A 23,534-nucleotide genomic window follows, 5' to 3' on the forward strand; every position below is an offset into this window, starting at 1 on the left:
AACCAATTATCCAGGTGAAGATAAAATAGCTATAAAGTGAGGAGTTAAACTCTTACTCTGTTAAACCAGGTTATTGATCAAATATTCATTATTTATTTGATTATAGGTTTCCAAGGAGATTTACTTAACTTGTAAAGTTTGCCCAATATTTAAATACTGTTCAAATAATTATTTGTTTGGAGACAAAATATATATTCATATTTTCAAATAATTATTTGCTTGCGGACAACATACTGAAATATTTGATATTTATACATTTTTATCTCAAATATAATTATATTTGTCTCAGATCTGCTGGCCAATGAAAACATCCCAGTACAAGGACAGGTGTCGCTTGTGGTCACTAGTTATCTTGGTGCGCAGTGTATCTCCATTGCACTCAAGAACAAAAACACCAAGATAGTGAGTAATACACCATAGTGGCTGGAGAGACTTGAGTTTGGTAATTTTCATCCTGTGCTTGTTATAATTTAAAAAGGTTGAACCTGCAACAAAATGGAGGTATTGTCCAATCAACATGTTTTAGCACTTTTATTAATTACAGTCCCCATGCTTTCCACATTATACTTTTCCTTCATATGACATTTCTTCACTGTTATAGCCTTTTTCAGCTCATCTTAACAATCCCAAAACAGTGTCACAAATATTTAAAATATGATACTTTAATTTAAGAAGAACATATTCTTTATAAGTGAATTATGCTAAACATACATATACAATGTATATTACACAACAAAGTGTCCATAAACACAAATATAATATGGCAATACTCTCTAATGTTGTGTATTTCAGCTGAGTTACAGACTACAACTGAACTTCATCTAGGCAAATTAAGTAGTGTCATCAAGTGTCCAATTAAGTAGAATAATATATGGGTTAGAAGATATTATTATCACACAAAAATGTCTGGAGTTGGTTTTGGGCAGCTATTCATGAATGGCGCAGCCACTGTTACCAGCCCAAAGCCAATGTTATTTTATATATCATGTTTCTTAAAGCATAGAAAAGTGAATGATATTTAAAAACAAATCGCCACCACTGCCACTCTTGCTATAACAAGCACAGTACAATGGAAAAGAAATAACACATTCAAAATAAAGACATGGACATTCAACCAATGCTGAGGACTCAGAAACAATGAGGTTCCCACCAACAACAGAAGATTTAAGGAGACGTATAAAAAAAAAAGAAAATTAAAATATATGGAAAATAAATTGCTAATATAAACCTCACAAAGTCGTGCTTGCATTCAGTGGGAGAAACAAGATAATTTCACTAAATGCCTGAAAAACATCTGGCCAAACACCTATTGAATTCCATGGGTGTGTCTGGGTGTTCAGATGTCAAGGGCTGGTTTCGAAAATGGTTTCTTGATGAAAGGTGCTGTACTAACAGGCATATGCATACACTTAGCCTGCGTTACATTTTTGTTTGTTAGACAAATGCATCCTCAGAAGTGACAAGTTGAAGCAGGACATTTATTAATAATAAAAGAGTTGTTGAGTCTACCGCATCTTTTAAATTACTCTCTGTGGACCTACTGTAATGTAGACCTAATAAATTAAATAAAACAGCCAATAAAATGTTAGTTGAGGTCAGAAACCTCTGTAAAACTGGAATAAGCAGTAAACATGGCAAATCTGTAAAACAAGCGAGCACAGGCTTAACAATAATTTGAGAAAAATCGTGCTTTCTGAGCACCGGGATTCAGGTATGTTAGTCTACTGCTTGGAGTCTCAGTGCAAATATCTGGAAGATGCTTTAAATTAGATGCTTTTTTAATTAAGGTAGCAATATTTACCTTACTTCCATACTAAATGAACCTTATTCCTCATTACGACTAATGTCATATTGAATTCAAGTAAAGGTCTTATCCATCTTATATATATATATATATATATATATATATATATATATATATATATATATATATATATATATATATATATACGGGCTCTAATAAACCAGCATACTAAACAATGCTTTTGGGGGGTTAGCAGTGGGCCTGGCTTCTAGTTTTAGTTTTTTTGCAGACATAAATCTAGATGGCATTTTAAATTTGATGTTTCCTCATCAGAATCCATTTTAAAATTAGGTCAAACAACTCAGCCAGGTGATGCAAAAGCACTGTATTCAGCTTATGTGTCACAGTTTTAAAAAAAAACAAAAAAACAAAAACGTATAATAAAGGTATTTTCCTGTTCCCTTGGCTACAAACTTTCATTTTAGTTTTACAGAAAAAAACGATTACATGACAAAAAAAAACTAATCATAACAGACTTACATCTCTATTTTACAATTATTTTGTCTAAGATATATATTTTTACAATGCAACTATTATTGTAAAACACATCAGTGCAAAATGCATTCAATTTAATAGAAAGTATTTAAAAAACAAACAACTGAATTACAAATTATTACTGTACACCACAACTATGTATTTTTTTAATTAAAACTACATTTGTCAAAGAACTGGCAACATTCAAGTGCTGGAGTTACTTTAGATTATTAGCAAGCAGTACAGTAAGAAACAAGTACAAAGTTGTATGATAAGCAAAACATACACTACATCTTTACCATTGTTTCAAGATACTGTTGGGTTCATGAACCGATTTCAAAGTGACCAACATTTCCAAAAATACTAAGTTCCACAAAGCTGCCATGGTTTGTATAGTGGTTCCCACTGGAGTTGGTCTGGTTGTTTGTATAGTGGTTCCCAATGCATTTGTTCTGGTCATTTGTATTTTCTAGTGTCACTGACAGGATTGTGGTTCAGTTTGGCTCTATAGACTGTTGTTTTGGGCACAGTATCTTTGCAAAAGCTCTTCTAAAACTGCTGTGGCAGAGAGGATACAGAAATGGGTTAATGGCTGAATTCAGCCACAAGAGCCAAAAGGTGATTTCGTACCAGTGGTACTGCACACATCGCCCACTACAGGCTGCTCGTATGATCATCAACAGCGTATACGGGGCCCAACATATGCCAAAAATGCACACTATGATGGCGAGAGACTTTGCAATTTTCTTATCCCTGGACAGTCTAAAATGTTGGGTGAGTTTCTGTGACACAGTGTCTAGCCGTCCTTCTGATGTTGAAGCGTTGACATTTATGCACTTTAAGGTGCATGACCCCCTCTTCTTTTTGAATGCAAAGGTGTTGCTGGGGCAGCTGGTGGAAGGTGTTGTGTCCTCCTCCTCTGTCACCACATCATCAGCCACTGGCTCGCTCAGAGAAGTTTTGCTTGTTTTCACAAAAAACACTGAACCCAGCTTCTCTTCATTCTGTCGGCTTTGCAAGTGGCCATTTCCTTCTTTCGTTGTATTTGATTTGTTTATGTTTCTTTTTCTGATGTTCATGTAGATACTTAAGTTGAAAAAGGTCACGCTGATGAAAGGTGCAAAAAACTCAAATGTTGACGCACTAAGCAGGAAATACCAAGTATAGTAAAACTCAGCGTAGCATTCTTCCCTTGGAACATTGCTTTTTCCTACAGTAATCTCCCAGAACATTATAGCAGGACCATAAAGGAGAAATGCTAACACCCACACAGCAACCATCTTGGTAATAGCATGCTTGGTCATTGCTTGCTGGGCTCTGTATGTAACCTATAATTTAGAAAGAAAGAAAGAAAGAAAGAAAGAAAGAAAGAAAGAAAGAAAGAAAGAAAGAAAGAAAATCAGTCTAACAATTCTGCAAACACAGTATGGGAACTAAATTGAAAAATTGTGTTTTTTGTGCGATGCTGATTTGAAAACCAAGCCCATCCAGTACAAATGATAAATACCATATTTAGTGTGTGTTTAGAGTATTTTTTATCTGTGTACGTGATCATGCATTAAATTGGAATCGGGATTGCTGCCTAATAGAGCTAATTTCCTTGAGCAACGTGCCTTGCCTTTTCTTTATAGACCCAATAGATGGTGTCTTTTTTCAACATTTGTTATTGTGTTTATGCACTACGAAAAGATGGCACCGAGAAGCTTATGAACTCAGAAAGGTACGTTCTATTCGGAGCAGAATCGATAGATATGTTGAACATCAACATATTTTTCAAATCCAGGTAATATAAAATATAACATATGGGTTGCAGTGCTCTCATTGTTTATTATGCCACAGAAAACCTTGATTAAATATTTGCGCATAATGCATGGCCCTAGCTAACGACAGGATGGCTAAACCATTTTCCTGTAGCAAAGCACGTTACAGATTCCAAAGTTGTAATTTACACTTACATCTAGTTTTTCCAATTTTAACAGTACAGATTTCCTTTCTCCTTTCTCCTTCCTACACTACGGAAATTATACACTCCTCTACACACTCCACACTCCTCCACATACTCCACTACACAATCATCCATAGCACCCACAGTTTGAGGACAATGGAGAGCTTAAATACACAGGTTAATCATCATAACAATCAGTGGACTTTATTCTCACAGAGGCCATGTTAGATTTGAAAATGAGGCTTGGTGTGCAAGCTACTGTTGTGGGCACCATAGCCACCAATACGTGGAGTAAATCAATGATTTGTGTACCTCCGATAAAGCAAGAAGAAGTTGATAACTGGGCAATTAACGATGCATTAATTCCTAAATGTGCATAACAGAGAAGGTACAGCAACTGGATCAATGGTTACATTCATGAAATGAAAGATGAATTAGAAACTGTCTTATCCTGTGATCTGAAAGTGAATACTGTACTGTGCTGTGCTAACATATCCTCAAAAAAGTGTTTATATGTTAGTTTTAGTAGCGTTAGGGCTAAGGCTTTCTGGTCAATGAGAAAGAGTGTGTCTCCTTACAGGGTTCAGGTAGCACCGCCTCTGAAACCTAAAAACTTGGTTTGTTCCTCCAAGTTTCTGTTCAGATATATACTAATCCATTGTTATATTAATACGTTCAATGCTTTGTGTTGTAGAAGTATAAGAAAGAGTAACGTAAGTAACTAAACCATTGCAAGCAATTGTTAAAATAGCGAACACAGAACTCAACGTTTGTGTTTACCCTTCTGACTGCTCCTTCTGTGGCTTACTTGGAGTTAATGTAAGGATGCCCTTTCTGTCATGCATTGTGTGACAAACTGTCTTGTACTTACTCAAACACATTTTGTATTATTTTAATATGCATTAATAAAAACCCAGCTGCACACTAAGCTTCGTTTTGAGTCTGCCGTGAATAAAGTCTATTAACACATAATTGACTTAACCATGTACATTAAGGTGTTTCCCATTTGTAATCTGAATGACTTTCAGACCTAAAGACTTCTGGGAAATGTAGTTTTTTCAACAAATCACTGGAGCCACACTTTATGCTGGGAACAATACACACACACAGCTATCAAAGGTATTGCAGTGATAGAACCCTGTCTTAGAAGGTTGAAGAATAAATAGACGTGCACAGTTCACTGTTATAAAAGCCTCATTTTTCAAAGCTCAACATCATAGCATGTCATTTTTCTTATCTTGCTTTCATCTGCTTTATATCATTTTTTTTTCTAATTTCAGTTACTCTTAACATTAGAAGACCAATAGATATATTCATACCTGCAAATAGTATAACGAAAGGAGAAACATCGGTTTACAACATATGTATGTACAAAACCAAAACGACAGCAATACATTTTTTACTTTTTAACAGGTATCAGTTTATTATCAGATGCGCAAAAGCAACTGAACAATGTAGATAAATAAACTTATTAGAAAACTTTACAGAGTCCCGATGCTAATTGACTGACCAAAAAAACACACCTGATAAGCAGGCGGCAGCCTTTAAAGGGCAGATTGAAAAACAATAGACTGTCAGTCGTTCACTCAGACAGAGAGCAGAAACTAATCTGATTACAGCTAAACACACTGTGGACTGGTAAATAAAAATAATAAAGTAAAATACCGTTCTGTATAATCAAAATACAATTGTTTTCTGTGTGGCAGTCAATGTGACTGCTCCCAGGGCTTTTAGGTATAATGTAATATATCTCCTTTATTTCCACACTCCCACATTTCATGCATTGTGAGAATATTTAATATGTACGTACAGAAAGGTACATGAATGAGCAGCCCCATATGTGTTACACAAGTGGAGAATTATATTTTAAAACCAAATGAATAAATGACTGCCGCAGGGCTTCTAGTGTTAAGGCCCGGTCACACTGGCGACTTTTGTCGATGGCCTCAAGCGGGCGATACTTGTCACCTCGTGTGACCACACCGGCGATGTCTCTCCAATTTAGCACAATGTTTTACTTTTCAGGCGACATGAGGGCAACGTTTTCAATACCTGCCGATCGTATTTGACAGTAGTGTTACATGATAATAAAGACATTGAAGACCATAAAGTGAGACAGACAGCACATATTGTACATTCTTAATTGTTTTTTGTCATTTTTAAAAATGTAGAAATTACAGAACAAATGAGGGACATATTGGAAAGGAACACTAGAACAAAGAAAATAAACACAATACATTACCAGGGGTTGACACATTGCATTCAGATTGCATTAATGACATGTTAAGGAGATGAATAACATGAAGAAAATGCAAATTGTTTAACCTCATTAAACAAGTTGGCATTGGTTTATCAGACTATTTTTAGAGCTTTTATATCAAGTTTGATCTCATGAATAAAGGCTGTGACCAAAGGCTTCAAGCCTCCTGATTTACATTTGTGAATAAAACATTTTGCTAACAAAATAGTAAGATTTACAATAAAAAAATTTCACTATTACAGGTTGTATTAAAATACCACATAATGTCATCATACATAACATTTTGTAATTCTGACATTTTTTATAGACAACCAAGTATGAATTCCATTTCAAAACTGTTTAGTATGAGGACTGGAATAAAATAAGTATTTTAAAGATTCAGTATTAGATAGACAAAATGCACAAGAGTTATTTTCAAAACTACATCTTTTAGGAAGAAATTCACCGGATGGATATACAGAGCTAATAATTTTAAAGTGAGTTTCTTTAGGTTTTGGTGAAATTGGATGGGTTAAATAGAAGATTCTTGGTTTTCTATGCCTTAACAGATCTGTGATGTCATGCTTGTACTTTGATTTGAAATAATTAAATATGGCTATATTTAGAGCATCACAAATCCATTTGTTATTACATTTATTACATACATATCAACCCTGAGCATCCAGTAACTCAGTAAATATTTTTTATCAAACCATTCATTTTTAAACACTGATTTCTTGTTTATTTTGATCACTATTATTCCATAGCATTGAGTTGTGAGGTGTGAAATTGTGAGACCAATTTCCAATCTAGAAATGCTTGTTTGTAATAGTCTGATCATTTTTTGGGAAGTCTTGAAACATCTTAGACGCATTTAAGCTAGAACTCCAAACCTCTCAGTTCTGTAATAAATGATTTGGAATATGAACACAATTTACCACTAGCCCCCTCCCCCCATGAAAGAAACATCAAAATACAGAACCGTTTACTTTACCTTTACAAGAAAGGAGAGCTGCATCTTTGCCATAACCTACTATTTTCTTGGTGAGTTTTCAAGATGAGTTAAAAAACCTGACCTGCCTTAAAGTGTCCTGAGATTCTACAGCCTGTTGACAACCTTATCTGAGAGCTATCAGGAAAAAAAATAAGGTGATGAGTCCCTACACAATAAAACCCACGTAGATTTAAATGCACTGTGTGTGTAACACATATCAAATAGGCTACGAAATTGTTTTAAATTATTTTAATAAAACACAGCAGTTCCCAAATGGTTTGACTTGTATTGGCACATTGCAATAACGTAAAATTTAGTTTACTAAAGCATATTCTTCAACAACGTCTGACAGTTGTATAGTTACAAAAAATATATATTTCATTGCATGCGCCACCAGTAATTTAGAGTTGAGAGCTGTGACAGAGTTCATCAAATGTGTTCTTGTTATTAAATACAACAGTTATGTTCAATACCAGATTCGTGTCTTTTATTTAAATAAGAACTGCACACGTTGGAGGGATGTGCGTCTGGGCGGATATAGGACTCGGATTCGGTTAACCGAATCCCTATTGTATATACTTAATCAGTTTAGCTTAAAGGTCCAGATCAGGGATTCAAAGTCAATGCCTTTGAGCCACCATCTGAATAATCTTTTACTAGTTGTGGCTTTCTTATATAATGGATTTTGTTATGCCGTATACATTTAAAGATGATAGAATTTATGAGCTTAATAACGACTGAGATGGGTATATCAATCTGGCTAACCCCTCTGTTTTTGATAAGAGAATACATCCAAAGATTGATAAAGCTCTCTTTAACCAAAAGCTGAGTGCTAGTTTATTTTTTTCCTACTACTCTCTATTTTTTGAGTTTTTTGGAACGGTAATTCTTAGGTAGTTAATTTCAGTTTTGATTGGAATATAGTTCTATGTTGTCTATAACACATTAATGAATAGACATAAGTTCACATTTTATAAAATTATGACATAAACCTGAAGCCTTAGAGAACACAACTATTTTATAAACAACATCAGACACTTGTGTGTCATTCTCATGCAAAATTGCTGTTATCTGCAAAACTGGCTGATAATGAATGTTTTACCCAAAACATTTAGCCAAGTATATCAGGGGACTTTTTAATTAGAATTGTCAATAACTCAGAAAACCACTATAAATAAGAGAGGGGAGATTGGGAAACCATGTCTGATTCCTCTTGAAATTTCAAATTGGGGGGAGGTTCCTGAACTCAAGGAAACAGAGCTATTAATATTCGAGTACATATGATTAATTGTATTTGTAAATTTATCACCAAACCCAAATGATTTTAGGGCTATGAATAGAAATGGGTGTTCCAACATATGAAAGGCTTAAAAAAAATCAAGACAAAATCAAGTAAATTTACAGTATAATCGTAAATCTCGAAAAACGACTCACTTCTAAATATTTTGTAGTCATTTTTGTATTACTTTAGTATAAATACATGTTAATTTGGATTCATATGTTGTTTTTTTTCTGACTTTATGTGAACGAAAAGACACAAAAGCGCCCGTTTTCTCACTGGAAATAGAGATATTTTGAAATTTACCTGTCCTGGTCACAAAAGCAAAGTCTGTGGGGAGTAATTGCCATTTTCTATACTTTTGAGGCATAAGCAATTAGGAAATAACACTTACTACCCAGGAACAAAAATTGTGTTACATAGTGTTATTAATGAGGGGAGTAGTTATAGAGTTTCTACTTTGCCTTTGCTATTCTAAATTTAAAAAATTATTATTATTACCCTTTTCTCGCCACTTTTAGACTGAACTAAAGCCCCAGTGGCTTTATCTTTATATACTGTAGTTCTGTTATTGCATTCTTCATTATTTAGTTCATTTTTATTGCAAATTAGGTTTATAGCTGAAATAATCTTATTGTTTACTTTGTTTAATTTTAGCTAACTCTTTACCAACTTTAATAGAAAGGTTTATTATTTGATATTTCAACGTTTACCATTTTTTAATGGAAGATAATGATTTTTGCTTTGTGTGTATTTCTTTAATACTAGCCCTACTTTTATTACAGAAATATTAACTGTTAAGTAAGTTACATGTAAATTTCCAGTAAGACTTAAATCCATGTTGTGGCTATGAGGTTCTAAAAGAAATATGCAGGAGTGATCAGATGGGGGAGGCTGTAATATTGCAATTAGACACACATTTTAATATGACAATAGAAATAAGTCAGTTGTCTATTACAGATTTTTGAGAATTGTTGTTAGAATGAAACCATGAGAATTGCTTGATACAGGAATGAATATATCTACTCATTAAAAAACTCAAGGATCATTGTGATTCCAATTTTAAGACTACTGCCACCCAATGTCCTTCAAAGTCAGATTTACTATTTACAGTTTTACCAGATATATTTTGTAAACAATATAGCAACTCTGGGTGAGCCATAGCTAAATAATATTTGGTCACCGCATTGGGATTTCCAATATTTCACCTCAACAACAGTTGAATGGGTTTCTTGTTTTCTTGTGCAATGTGCTTTCTCACGTATGTCTAAACATCTTCTGCTAAGAAAGCAGGGATGCGCCCATTCAAGTCTGGTCTGTTATGCTGTTTTTAGTTTTTTATATATATTTTTTAAATTTAATGCATCATATTTTCCATTCTTTTACATAATTTTTTTTTATGTAATTTATCATATTTTTTCCAGCATTAAGAAAACAGTATGCAAATATTTATCATATGCAATGTATTGGGTCTTGTACATTTTTTTTTTTTACTTGTACAACTTTGTGGTGGACATCTTGTGAATTGTTTTTTTTTTTTAGAGAAATTGTCTGTTTCCGGTTTAAATTTGCAAAAAAAAAAAAGTATCACTAATGGTAAATGTACCACTTTTTTTACAATAGGAAAACACCCATCATATGACCAATGAGTACAAATGTACCAAAATCTGACAATGTACCACTTTCTGACATTATACACGTCAAGTTTTTGTGCCCATACCACATTCTGATGATGTACCACTTTCTAACATTACACCAGCTCTATAGTCCAGATCACAGCTTCTATCGAAGTGAAAAACAACACCCACAAACTTGAACTTGATGCTTATCTATAAACTTCAGGTACATTCATCCAAAAGAAGATAGTGACAGACAAGTTGAAAAAGGACTTGGACCCTGATGATTCAGACTCGGACTCGACACTAGGACACAGATTCCACTACAAGTCTGATACATATACATATACATATATCTAGTGAAAGGAATTGTCTCTGTCGGTTCACAAAAACTTGTTATAAATGATTAATCAAACCTTGTTTCCTTGTGGTCCAAAGTTGTAGAGACAAGCTAGGTCGCACACTTAGTGATTGTTCTTCTAGTGATCCATGGTACTCAAAGGTTTAGAGTTTCTTTTTTCATTTTACTGAACAGACATAAATTGTATTAAAACAAACATATCCACGCCCATGACGCGTTTCGAATCAACAAGTCTTTGTCAGGTGGTGAACATTATGATTAATTTGAAAATAGTTTCTATTTCTATATCATTATTAAACACTCAATCATAATTGGCAACATTAAATGTAATGATTCAATTGATTAGGACATAATGTAATATCCAAAATCATTAAAACAGTTACAAATAACGATCAAGTTTATTACATAATTAATCAAGTTTAAATAAAATATAAAAAATACATGATTGCAACAGAGGTACTGGTAATCTTACAGTGTCCATTTGTTCCATTAATTGAAGCTTATGGGTACCTAGTTATATCTTATAAATACAATGTATTAATTCAGAAGTACTTAATGAACAAACTCTCAATTGAGGCTCACAAGTAATGAATAATAGGACATTACGATTACAGTACAAGCTGTCATTGTAAGTAAACATTTTCTCATTTGATCATTCCATCACGACCATAACTGTATTAAGTTAAGACTTACAAATATTTAATAGACAAACTGTTTGTATCTGCATTAATATAGGTATATCTAAGATAACAGTTACAGTAAATATTCAGTATACTTCTCTTCTTAACGGTAGTTTAACTGTATTTCCACCTCTCTGAAACTCTTTCAAGACCTATAAACTCAAGTCTAGAAGCTGAGCTCAGTTTCATCATTTGGTAATGTCTGGCACTTTCATTATCCAAATTGTTATTGTAAATGGCTGCCTTGTGTTCCGCTGTTCTAATTTTAAAATTTATTTTTGTTTGTCCAATGTATGTTAGACCACACAGACATTTCAACATGTACATCACATGAGTAGTGTTACAGTTGTTAAGTTGATAAGTCTTTGAATTTCATATTTTTTGATTGTATGTGGATGATTGAAATACTTAGTGTTCTGTGTATTCGAACAATGAATGCATTTACCACAGCGATGATTTCCACACATTGGTGTTGCAAGCCAATTATCAGTAGGTGGTGATTTATACATGGAAGACACTACTGAACCTTTTATGTTTCTGCCGCTTCTGAAACAAAATCTTGGTGGAGTGGTAATAAGTGAGCGAAGCTGGGAATCACATTCTTGCATTCTCCAGTGTTTTAAAACATTTTTTTTTTAATATATACCATTGGAGATATAGTTGCATTCAGTAATAAATGTCAATCTTTCTTCAATTATTTGATCATTATTGATCTAGTAGGTCTACTCGTTTTACTTTTTCCACTCTATTGTAAGCCATTTTTATTGTTGCGCTGTTATACCCTCTAGATCAAAAACGATTCTGCATGTCCAAAGCTTTCATTTCATAATCTGATGTATCATTACATATAAGTTTTAAGCGTAAAAATTGTCCAAAAGGTATATTTGAAATCATATGTTTCGGATGATCGCTTTTAGCATGCAGAATCATATTTCTATCAGTTGCTTTTCAAAAAAATAGATGTATCAAGCATACAATTGAGATTAATAAAAAAACATGTACATTTTAAATAAAAAAATATTTGTATTAATATAGTCTCCAAAAAGGATTAAATCAGCTTCAGAACCAGTCCATACCCCAATATATCATCAATATATAATTTACAAAATTGCATATATAAATTGGCTTTCCCAATATCCCATTTACAGATTTGCATAATTCGGTGTGAATGGCAACCCCATTGCTGTACCTTGAGTTTGTAAATAATATTTGTTATTAAATAAAAAAATAATTAGCTCTTCATACAAATGCAGTTAATTCCAATAAAAGATTCATGGGTACATCATTATTTTTTTAAAGGAAAAATTACAAAGCCTCTAACCCTCCTTTATGTGATATATTACTATATAGAGGTTTACAGACTTTTCACATCGAAAATGACCACAACGGCTTCAGCAGGAACAATGTGTTTTGCTAGTAATTTGATAACCTCTCTGGTGTCATTAATTTAATGAAGTAGTCCATAAATTGGCTTAGAGGTTCCGAAATGTAATCATTTCCTGAAACCGTTGTTCTCCCTCGTGGTTTCGGAGGATTTGTATGCATTTTTGGTAATACATAAAATACTGGCGTTATCGGATGTTCTACTTTCAGGAATCCAAACTGATTTTGTGTTATCAAATTACTAGATAATGCTCTGTCTAAGATCTTTCATCTTTCTCCTCTTTAAAACATATTATAGGGTTTGCAGTTAGGGTCTCATAGCAATCTTTATTATTTAACTGTGCGAGCTTAAGGGTGAGCTTCAGAATGGCTTTGTCGTTTTTCCTTTCAAAAAATAATGATGTACCTATGAATCTTAAGCAACTGCGAGGTGATGGTAGATATTAGCCACCCCTCACTTCTAAATATAGCACTATACCCCTGTGTACACACACAAACACACACACACACACACACACACACACACACAAATATATAGGGTTAAAATTCTAACCAAAAAAGTGCAGGTTCTCATATGCACAGCAAGGTGTAAACATTTTAAAAATTGAAACAGAGAGTGCCAATAAATAAATACTTATAGAATGTATACATATTGCTACAGGACACATTAATAAATACAAAATAAGCCTTAAAAAATAACTAATCAATTATAACCAATTCACCATAAACAAAGAAGCTGAAAATACTGAAAGCTTTGTATTCTCTGCATGTATCACCCAGTCATATTCTGTAATAGAACACTTCAGTTAAACCTTAAATGACAGGTATTAATAAACATTACACTATGCAGTAACTGATGTAGAGAGGGAGTTTTGTTTCAAGATATCCTAAAAAAAAGGGATGATGTTCTAAAAAAAATTGTGTAAAAAAACAACTGTGCTATGAAAAAATGACATAAAAAAGGTCTAAGTCAAACAGTGCACAACAGGTGCTAAAATACCCTTCAAAGGTATTATGTAACAGGCACTACTACAACTAATGATGTACTTGGCCATTTTAATCTCCATAGTATTCTCTGCAATCATCCCCATACTTTCCAGACCCCACGTAATTGCTTACAACATGACCTGGCCACGCTACAATAACAGCCTTGGATTAGAACATATATCCCTGTTTCTTTTATTTATTTTGTACTTATTACTTGTCTTACAATAATATGTTCTGTGTGATTCTCTGTTATATTTCTGTGTAGATTAATGGCCATGTTGTATTCCAGAAAAATATTTTTCAGCCAGAAATAGTATAAAAGTAGACTTTTTATGTTATCCCTGGTATTGTGGTTTCTGGAACAATTTTGCGTTGAAGAATGGTCATAAATCACTAAAGAAGCATGCCAAAAGCTCACTAATATCCTAATCGTTTAAAAGAGGTTATTAAGCTAAAGGTGCCTCAACTAGCTATTAATTTAATTTTCCTTGTCAGGGCATGAATACTTTTGAATGAGCATTTTTGGAGTTTTGCACAAAAAAAAAAAAAAAAAAAATGCTGAAATAAATCATTGTAGACATCTATTTCTTGTAACTTTTTTTTCCTTATCCACAAAAACAAAACTTTTGCTCAGGGTTCTCCCCAGGCCTTTTCAGCCGGATGGGCCGCCCGGCGAGGTGGCTGTCGCTGCCCAGCTGAATAACCTGATCTGCCCATCTTGCAGACGCTACTGTGCCTTCAACAATAAGGATTAATTGCGCTTCTAGCAGACTAGATCACTTGCACGTTGCTGGGTGAAAAAAAAAATCTTGGAACCACATGACAGCTGTGTTACGTCTTGACACAACAGTGGCAGGTTTTCTGTGTTAAGCACTTCGAGAGGCTAAAACGTTAGACTGCAAAAAAAATAAACAACATTGACAATGAATGCAGGGTTTTCAAAATAAGCCGGCGATCGGCACAATCCACCACTGAATACTATATTTGCGCTGGCTACTTTATTAAATATATTAAGATTTTCGGGTATTATCATTTAATCAATTTTTTGTCATATTATTGTACTGTAAGGTTATATGTAGTACATAATAGCTATACATATGCACCAAAGAAAAAAACAGCCTACCCCTTTTGTTGTGGTATCGTAAAAATATGTACCCAGGTGCTTGTGAGAGAGATATTGGCGGTTCATGTACAGAGGCTGATATACAATTCCAAATGCTTAAGTGCAAAGGTGCTGGATTATTACAGTCCAGTTATGATGGTGACCAAAACGTGTGTGAGTACTGTTGTGTAAAAAACAAAAAAAAAATGCTTAAAGGAACAGTTATAGTTATAGGCAAATAGGGTTGGTAACAGGTGAGAACAGTAGAAACAGTGGGGTATTTCTATTGTTGCCACCTGAAAAGTGAAAGTAATTTGCCACAGTTTAAAATTAATATGAATAATAGAAGTTGGAATAGAAAGGGTTAAAATACTGTTCTTCATTTCCACCCCATAACATTGGCTTGATAGGATAAAAGACTGCAGTTCCCATAGGTACTAGTGCAGACGGGATAACTGACAGCTGGGACAGCTGGAGGTAAATTTAAATGGAGCTACGCTAGGTCAACAAAAAGAAGTTTATGGAGGGTAGGAGAAGCAACGTTGTCTTCTTACAACTACCACCTTGTCAAGTACAAATGCTATTGTTTGTGAACGTTTTTTATCTCAGCTTTTAAAAGTCTGGAAAGTAAATAAGCTGACGGTTGTTAAAGAAAGTCTAATTCCTATGGGAATGCGTGGTGTGGAAACAAAGAACCACAAGATAATGTGCAGAGAGATATTAGTGTGCAAGAATCAGAAGATTGGATGTACAAATGTTTATTACTGTTAACGGCAGTCTAAGTATCCTGTATGAACAAGTAACACAGTGAACCACGTGTTGCTTACTCTGTGTAGACGGAAGAATACATATATAATACCGGTCACACAAATTATACATGGACTATGTGAATTATATAACCGGTTGTTGGCAAAAGGAGTAGGATATAATAAATGGGAAAGCAATGTAATCTGGGGTTTGTTTTCATTATTACTGATCGCTATATGTCAAACGAGCTGTTTAAATTCCGCGGTCAATCAAACTGTAATCTGCCATTGCTGTAAATCACTCCTGTGACGTCACTGGTTGGAGAAGGTGGCGGGAGGTGTGTGAGAAGTCCATGAAGTGAGAAAAGTAAACGAATATCAACAATGGCAAACAACGTGTCAGCAAAGAATCAACCGTCAGGCAGTAAAGAAACAGTGTAACAGACTTACAACATGCTCGCTTACGCAGTGTTCACTTCATTGACCTCGAAAATTATATTTATGTCAAAACCAGCAAATTATTTTAGAATACGACCACACAAGCTGTAACTGTGCGACACCATGTGAAAAGACAAAACTCCATCAAGGCAGGATGGAGAAAACACAGCACGTTCTCTCCAGATATGGTATTGTAAGTCTGATCCCGACTTCTTCATAAAGGCGTACATGTCAGCCCATTCAGGGCTGAAAAGAACGGTATTCCACAATCTTTTTGTCAAAACTAAACAGAATATACACCACTACACTTCGAAACTTAAACGCAGAGCCAGTGAGCACTCCAATTCTGTAAATATGACGGAATACATCAAAATTTTAGTTGCATAGTTTTAAAAGTCTTTTTATTGGGTTATATGATAAATACAATGATGTTTTGCCTAGGAAATATTATGTTTAGCACTTGATGAATCATTTTAATGCACAAAGTCCTGCCGTTTCCCTTCCTCTTTAAAAGTAAAGCTTACTCTCAGGAGTGGTGCAAGCCTGAGATATAAACAGGACATTGTTTATAGCCTGAAAAGGAAAAACAACAAAGCCAATGGAAACACGCAGACAGTGATTTTAATAGTATGTTTTATTTTTTAACTGTTTGTTGAATCCACTTTACTTGGGGGGGGAAGAAATTCAACAAAGGTTGACCTAAAACAAAAGTAACTTTACTTACCATTTGCAGTAACTAGGGTGAGAGGTTATGTCAACAGCTCCCAGTTGCAAATCTGGGAAGAATCACTCTCGAGATTTAAATGAACTTTTAGTTGGAACTGTTCACTGGGACTGCACTAGCCAAGAGCCCAAGCTTCGAGTAAGGCTTTAAGTTTGTATTGTTTGCTTTTTATATTGTTATTTGACGCCTGTAGTCAAGTCCAGTTCTTCCCACACCAACTACGCCTCATTCTACCAACAGTGAACACATCTTTTACACTTAATTTACTTAAAACCTGCATCTTCCATCACATGTAATTCCTTGTTCCTCAATGTAGGCACAGGCTCCACTCTTCCTTGCTTCTGCAATTCTTGGCCACAGTTACTTCCATGCCTCTCTGTCTGACTTGCGCAAGTCTTCAGCAAAACAAATGCCTATCTCCTTGCAAAATGTAGCCTCTTTACATGCTCTTCATACCCCATCACGGAAGATTCTCGTAATGAATTAAAATTTGTCGTGGTTGATTATCTACATTATTTTTAGGACCGAGTCTGTGAACAGACTCCACCACATCTTGTAGCTTGGTAGCTGGGTAAGGAATTATTTTGGCCAGTTTTATCGATGACCATATCTCTGATGTTCTCTCCAGCTTTCTCTGGAACTCTGTTTAGTCTCAGTCCCCAACGTCTCTTATATCAGTTATGTTCTAAACAGGCTTCTTTCAGCTCCGCATTTTCTTTTAGCAGAGAGATCATTTGGCTCTAATTTAACAATGTTCTCTTTGCTGTTTTCTCTTATCTGCTTTTCCAAAGAATTCAAACAAATTGCTTGTTCATCACATTTTTTTTAAGAGCCATTGGATGGTGCTAAATATGTCCCTGCCCACACTACATAACTGATCTCGAGAACCGTACTCAAAAATGGTTTAATTAATCCAGCTCAAAGTGTCCACACTAAAGTACTGTTTCCTGATTAATTGGGCTTAATGTGTACACATGCTATTAAAATAGTTTGGTTACAGTTCCTAGCAGCGCAATGAACAGTGGAAATAAATACGATAGTATCCCACCATGCAGTGTATTTTATTTTAAAAGAATGTGTTATGCTTCATATTAATAGAGGTCCATATTGCTAAAAATAAATTAAACAAGTACTTTGGAAAAAGTACAAGTTCATCACCGATTAATGCAGCCAAGTCTCATGAGAAAAAAAGGTAGCACTACCTTTCAAAACAAGGCTGACCCATTTCAGAGGGAGAGTGGGAGTGTTTATACAAATTCCATATTTTTTTCTAATGAAGTGCATATACATTGACACCCGTCAATCACCAAAAACACTCCTACAACCATTTTTAAATTACAAAAAAATCTCTCAGAAAATTAAGGCGACTCTCAATAAAAACAAGTCCAATTCTGCTTATTATAAGTGGACTTGGCAACTGTGTCCCCGATCCTACTTTTAACTCGCATTTCAATTTTGCAGTCTCCTGATTTAACATTGTGCTTTTGTTATTTAGATGTCCGGACAGATTATTATTATTTTTTTTACGCATAAAAATGAATACCTAGTGCGGAGTGTACACTGATAGCAAGTACTTCAGTGTAGTCCTTCTGAGGGTATTGCAGGATACACAACAAATGTAGTTTGGTATTACAGTGTCCACACTTCTGACAAACCATACTACCTGATGGGATCTACTTTAGAACCAGACTCGAGACTACCCCCTGAGGTGGTCTCGAGTCCAGTTCTCAAATATGGTATTAAACACTGCGTAGTGTGGATGTTAACCGTATTTAGCACTTTTAAGCTGGTTTAAAGGCATAGTGTGGACAGGGCCTGGAACTTCATTGAAAATCTCACAATTTACCTCAGTTTTATTCTTTTTGGCTTTGGGCTTTTGCATGGTGTCGAGTGTCACAGTTGTGTGCTGCAGCCATTGTTAATGTTTGTTTCCGAGTATAAAAAGGCTTGAGATATGGAACCAACCTTTGACCATTTAGTACAATTATCTGCCGAGCAGATTTTAAGTTTCATCTTTCACTTATTAATGCGTAGCCGAGAAATAAATAAATAAATAAATAAAAAGGGATAAAAACAAAGCAGGTAAGAGTAAAAAAAATTAATTAAATCATATCTTAATTACAAACACTACGTTTAATCAAATTTAAGACAGTATTAAGTTTGGTTTAGGTTGTAGCACCCAAATAAAGACTACTCTCATTCTGCCATCTTGTTCCATACTCCTTATATGATACAATCCGATTCCTGCACTTCATCCAATTAAATATAGCATAGCAGAGTTCGTGGGGTGTGTAGCTGGGGATCTCTAATTTAAAGTTAATTAGTCTCTAATTCCCTATTTAAGCTCTTATCACCTGCACTCCCACTGTCTAGTGTTTTTGTTGTAGCAAATGCTCAGATGCCAACATTTGTGCTTCATCTTAACATTTTCGCTAATATGTAAACTTCGTTGCCTCGCTCCTTTCACTGCAGTTCACTTCTCTGCACCGTGCTACCAAGATATTATCAATTATTTTCCTATCTGCTCCGGTGATTCTTCTCATCATTCAGTTTCTCTATTTGGCTGCAGGAGCTACAATGTTAGTCTTTCCTGCTTCATCCAGTCTCCAGCCCAGCAACAGCACCGTCCAAAGCGTCGCTCCATTACTCAACTTTCTCCGCATCTTCATTAGAAAGACTGTCCCTCCGCTAAACTTTCAAATCTCTGCCGACAAGACATCAACATTCCCGTCTTCAGTGATTGCCTTGACTTAGCTCTATTTAAATCTACCACAAAGCTTTGTCTGCTGGATCTGTCGTTACTCCTCGCCTGTAATCAGGGATTTTAATCATGATAACCAAATATATTCTACCCTTCTTAACTGAGCCAGAGGTTTAAAATTCCAATCACAACCTCTAAACAGCAGTATAACACCACACGTTCTACATATTTTAAGCTGGTTTGCTATCGCTGCGAATCTCACACAACTCCAACTTTTCTATCCATTCTTGCAGTTTGTTGTCATTGCGAGGGATTCTCAGGCGTCCCCTCCTGCCTCAACCTTTTGACTGACATTCTTCAAATTCAGCTCTTCCTCCACCCTTCGAGGACCTGGTCATGAAGCCACACTCTTATCGGCTTTCTGAGATGCTCAAAATCCACAGTCACATTAACTTCCAGCTTCCCTGCATCAGGCATCTGTTCCTGCAACTTCTTCCTGTTCCTGGATTTGCACTTCCTCACCTGTCTCTACTCCTCTAAACTGACCAACTTCATCAAGGTGCTCTAAACAACTTTAAAAGTTATAATTTTATTCAATGTGAGCTGCCAGTCAGATACGGAAACCATGTCCTATGATTATCAATGTGTCAGTCAAAGCATCTTCCTACCCCGCAATGGACAATAACTCATAGACTGCTCCTGATCAAATCAATAGGTTTTGCAGCAGCTTCAGGGCAATGCATTCTTCATCCTCTCAGATTCTGCAGTGATCTCAGATTAATAATAATAATAATAATCTTTATTTTTATATAGTGCTTTTCATAGTTGACCACCATCACAAAGCGCTTTGCAAGATACGAGACTAGGGTGTGTGAACTATGCAGCAGCTGCAGAGTCACTTACAACATCTCACCAGAAAGATGGAGCACAAAGAGGTTAAGTGACTTGCTCAGGGTCGCACAACGAGTCATTGGCTGAGTGGGAATTTGAACTGGGGACCTTCTGGTTATAAGCCCGTTTCTTTAACCACTGGACCACACAGCCTCCTAAGCATTCTTCATCGCTGCCCAAAGGCAGCCCCATCTCCAGCACGATCTAAAACCTTAACTTTTCAAATGGCAGTCCACCGTTCACTATTACAGATAATTGCTTCAGCATACCTCTGCTCTCTACAGCAGACCACTGCACACTACTGACAGCACTCCATCATTTACTTCCTCAGATCTCTACACTGTTCAGCAGATCCCGCCCTCTACTGTTAATCGCTCCTCACTACAGCAGATGTTGGCTCCCTTTCAGATCTGCTCATTATTGCAGCATGCAAAAGTTGCGTTAGTTTACTGCCCTCCTCCAGAACTTCCAACGCTCCAGCTTTCCTCTAATACTCGGATCGTGGCAGCCATTTCTGCAGTCAAGGCTAACTCTAATCTCCATCTAATCTCTCTCTCTCGCTCTCTCTCTCTCTCTCTCTCTCTCTCTCTCTCTATATGTATATATATAATACATAAAAATTACGGGGCACTTCACTTCTTCAGCAATCTATTCATATGTTCGCTCATCCTCTCAAATACTACAAACATTAATACATGGTGAGAGACGTAGTACGAGACTGGAAATCTGTCTTGATTCTGAGTTAAGGAGTTCCACCATTAGGAGAATGACTGGAGTTGTGAAACCCAAATCTCTGAATGTGAGCTCACCTTTTCTCTTCCAAACAGACATGATTGTAACAGACCGCTGATCGATCCTGTATTAACTAATACATAGGATGGTTGGCATCTCATCTCTCTGTCCTTGTTTCCAAAATGGGGCGCAAAGGGTGATGAGCTTCCTCAGCAGTCGATTCATATGTTCGTTCAGCTCCAGCTGCCACCTCAGCCTTCAGTTCCAGCATTCCTTCTGCCTCTACTTTCAGTATCTAAGTTCCCTCAGCTGGTCCCGCCTGCTTCACCAACCCCCCTTCCAGACACCCCCCCCCCTCCCAGTTTCACCAGCTGCTATTTGACTGAATCCTACTCTCAGTAACCTCCTTCAATCTGGTCAGCATTACATGTCTGCAGGCCTCGCCCATTCTTCAAGAGTTTCCTATTCTACATCCTGGTCAGCATCTTCAACTTTTTGCACCCAGAATCGAATGCATCCTATTCCTTCAATCAAAACCGGATCCTGGCTTTCATCGTCCACTCTAGGGATTTGCACCATCTCGCTTCAGTATCTATTAAATCTTACATTTCTAGGATCCAACATCACTACCGTATCATGTCTATGCCTTCTCCCTCCATTCTCTCCATACTAGTAGTTTGCCTGACCCTCCGTGGGATTCTTAACAGCCTTCCCTCTACCTCACCCTCCCGCCTGCCTATATCAAAGGACAGTCTCCATTTGCTCATTTCTACTCTTCGGAATGGCTGCTTCTCCCCCTATGAGGATCTACTTATGGAGACCATCTGCCTCTCAGCCTATTTTAGATGCCTACTTCATCATTCAGCTCTGTACCTCCAAGACGGATCAATTTTGGCAGTCAGTTAATTCAGCCATCAAGTATTGAGTCCGCTATCTCTCTTTCTTTTCAACATCAAGGTATCTCCCCAGCAGGACCCCCCACCTCGGATCCTCTGTTCATTGATTCCTCTTGCTCTGTCATCACTCGTCACTGGTTCACAACCCACCTCTCCACCCTCATCTCCAGAGCAGGCCTCCCTCCTCGGCTCTACACCCCCATTCATTCCTCATAGGTGCAGCCACCTCTGCCGTGAGGGCCAGAATCAATCACAGCCTGATCAAGAATATGGGGAGCTGGTCCTCTTCTACAGTGGATTCTTACAGTCATTCACCCTCCTCTGATATAGTTGCAGCCCATTCTAAAATTGCTAGTATGCCCTTCTAGTGATTTGTATATGTTATGCATTGTCATGTGCTCTTTGTCATTGTCTCACGGCGCAGGTGTTTCGCAGAGAGCTGGGGGTCCATCCTTTGGGGTCAAGTGAATCTCACTTCCCTGACCTCAGGTCCAGGCATCCGCCTACCTTCCTTCTAATAGGGGGGATTCTCACTGCTATGAGTCAGAGCGGACCCCCGGCCACACTATCCTATCGCAGCTCATGTGCTTATCTTACCTCACCCAGTGAGGCTCTGTTCTATCCATTCCTCTCTTTGGGATGTGGCCGCTTTACGCTTCCAGCACTTGAGTCCCATACTAACCTGTACACTTTCTCTTTACTTCAGGAACCAGGCAGTGCAGAGTCTCGTCCATTCACAGGGTTCAACGAGCGCCTATTTACAGAAGCTTCAGATGCTGGGTACCCTACTTTCCCAAGGTGCGACTCCCTCATACTTCTATTCATATCCTGGCGTCCAGGACTGATTTCCTCTCCCAAGGGTCGGCTCTTCAAGTATTAACCCTTGTATAGGTTTTTTAGTAGCTGGGCTTAGCCCCTGGGATGCGATGACTAAGCCACCCTCAGTTAGCAACCACCTTTCTATCCTAATTTCCAGCCCAGGCCATCGGCCTGCTGCTAAGCCTGGGCTTCGCCCGCTCCCCTGTCCTAAGTCTGTTCCTTCAGTGGCACTCTGTCCTACTATCTGCTATTTCTGCTTCCTCTGCCCTATCCTTACATACCCAGCTCATGCCCCGTGAATTATATGTAGTCTATAGATATGCAATACAGTGTGTAGGTGGATAAGCGAATGTTAATGTCCACGACTGCAATATATTTAAGTTATGAATACATTTCTTACAATAATAATTAAATTAAATATGTTTTATTTTAAATGCAGTATGCCTGTCATTCCTACATTAACCCCCAATCATAACATCTTTAATTTTAAAAGTAAACAAAGTGAAAAAAAAATTCAAAAATCTCTGGTCTACCTTCTTGCTCTCTCTAAGCCTGGAATTATAAAAGTACAGTATTGAAAACATTGTTTAGGATAATGAATACCAATATATTTATTATGTTTGGCATATTAAATACGTAGACCTATTAACTAAATAATTCTACTACTGTACATCTTTTTATTTAATTAAGAAGGAAATACAAGTTTGTTAATTGAATTGGTAC

General features: G+C 36.4%; 1 protein-coding gene across 1 annotated transcript in view; it reads right to left on the bottom strand.

Moving 5' to 3' along the window:
* Positions 1-2,703: 2,703 nt before the first annotated feature.
* LOC121313832 (histamine H3 receptor-like) overlaps positions 2,704-23,534 on the bottom strand; it is a 34,190-nt gene continuing 13,359 nt past the window's right edge. The window contains exon 3 of the mRNA XM_041246624.1: positions 2,704-3,606. Coding sequence (XP_041102558.1) covers positions 2,773-3,606 — 834 coding nt within the window. The 3' untranslated portion in view covers positions 2,704-2,772. The remainder of the gene's footprint in view (positions 3,607-23,534) is intronic.

The sequence above is a fragment of the Polyodon spathula genome, chromosome 4, assembly GCF_017654505.1.
Source record: "Polyodon spathula isolate WHYD16114869_AA chromosome 4, ASM1765450v1, whole genome shotgun sequence".
NCBI lineage: Eukaryota > Metazoa > Chordata > Actinopteri > Acipenseriformes > Polyodontidae > Polyodon > Polyodon spathula.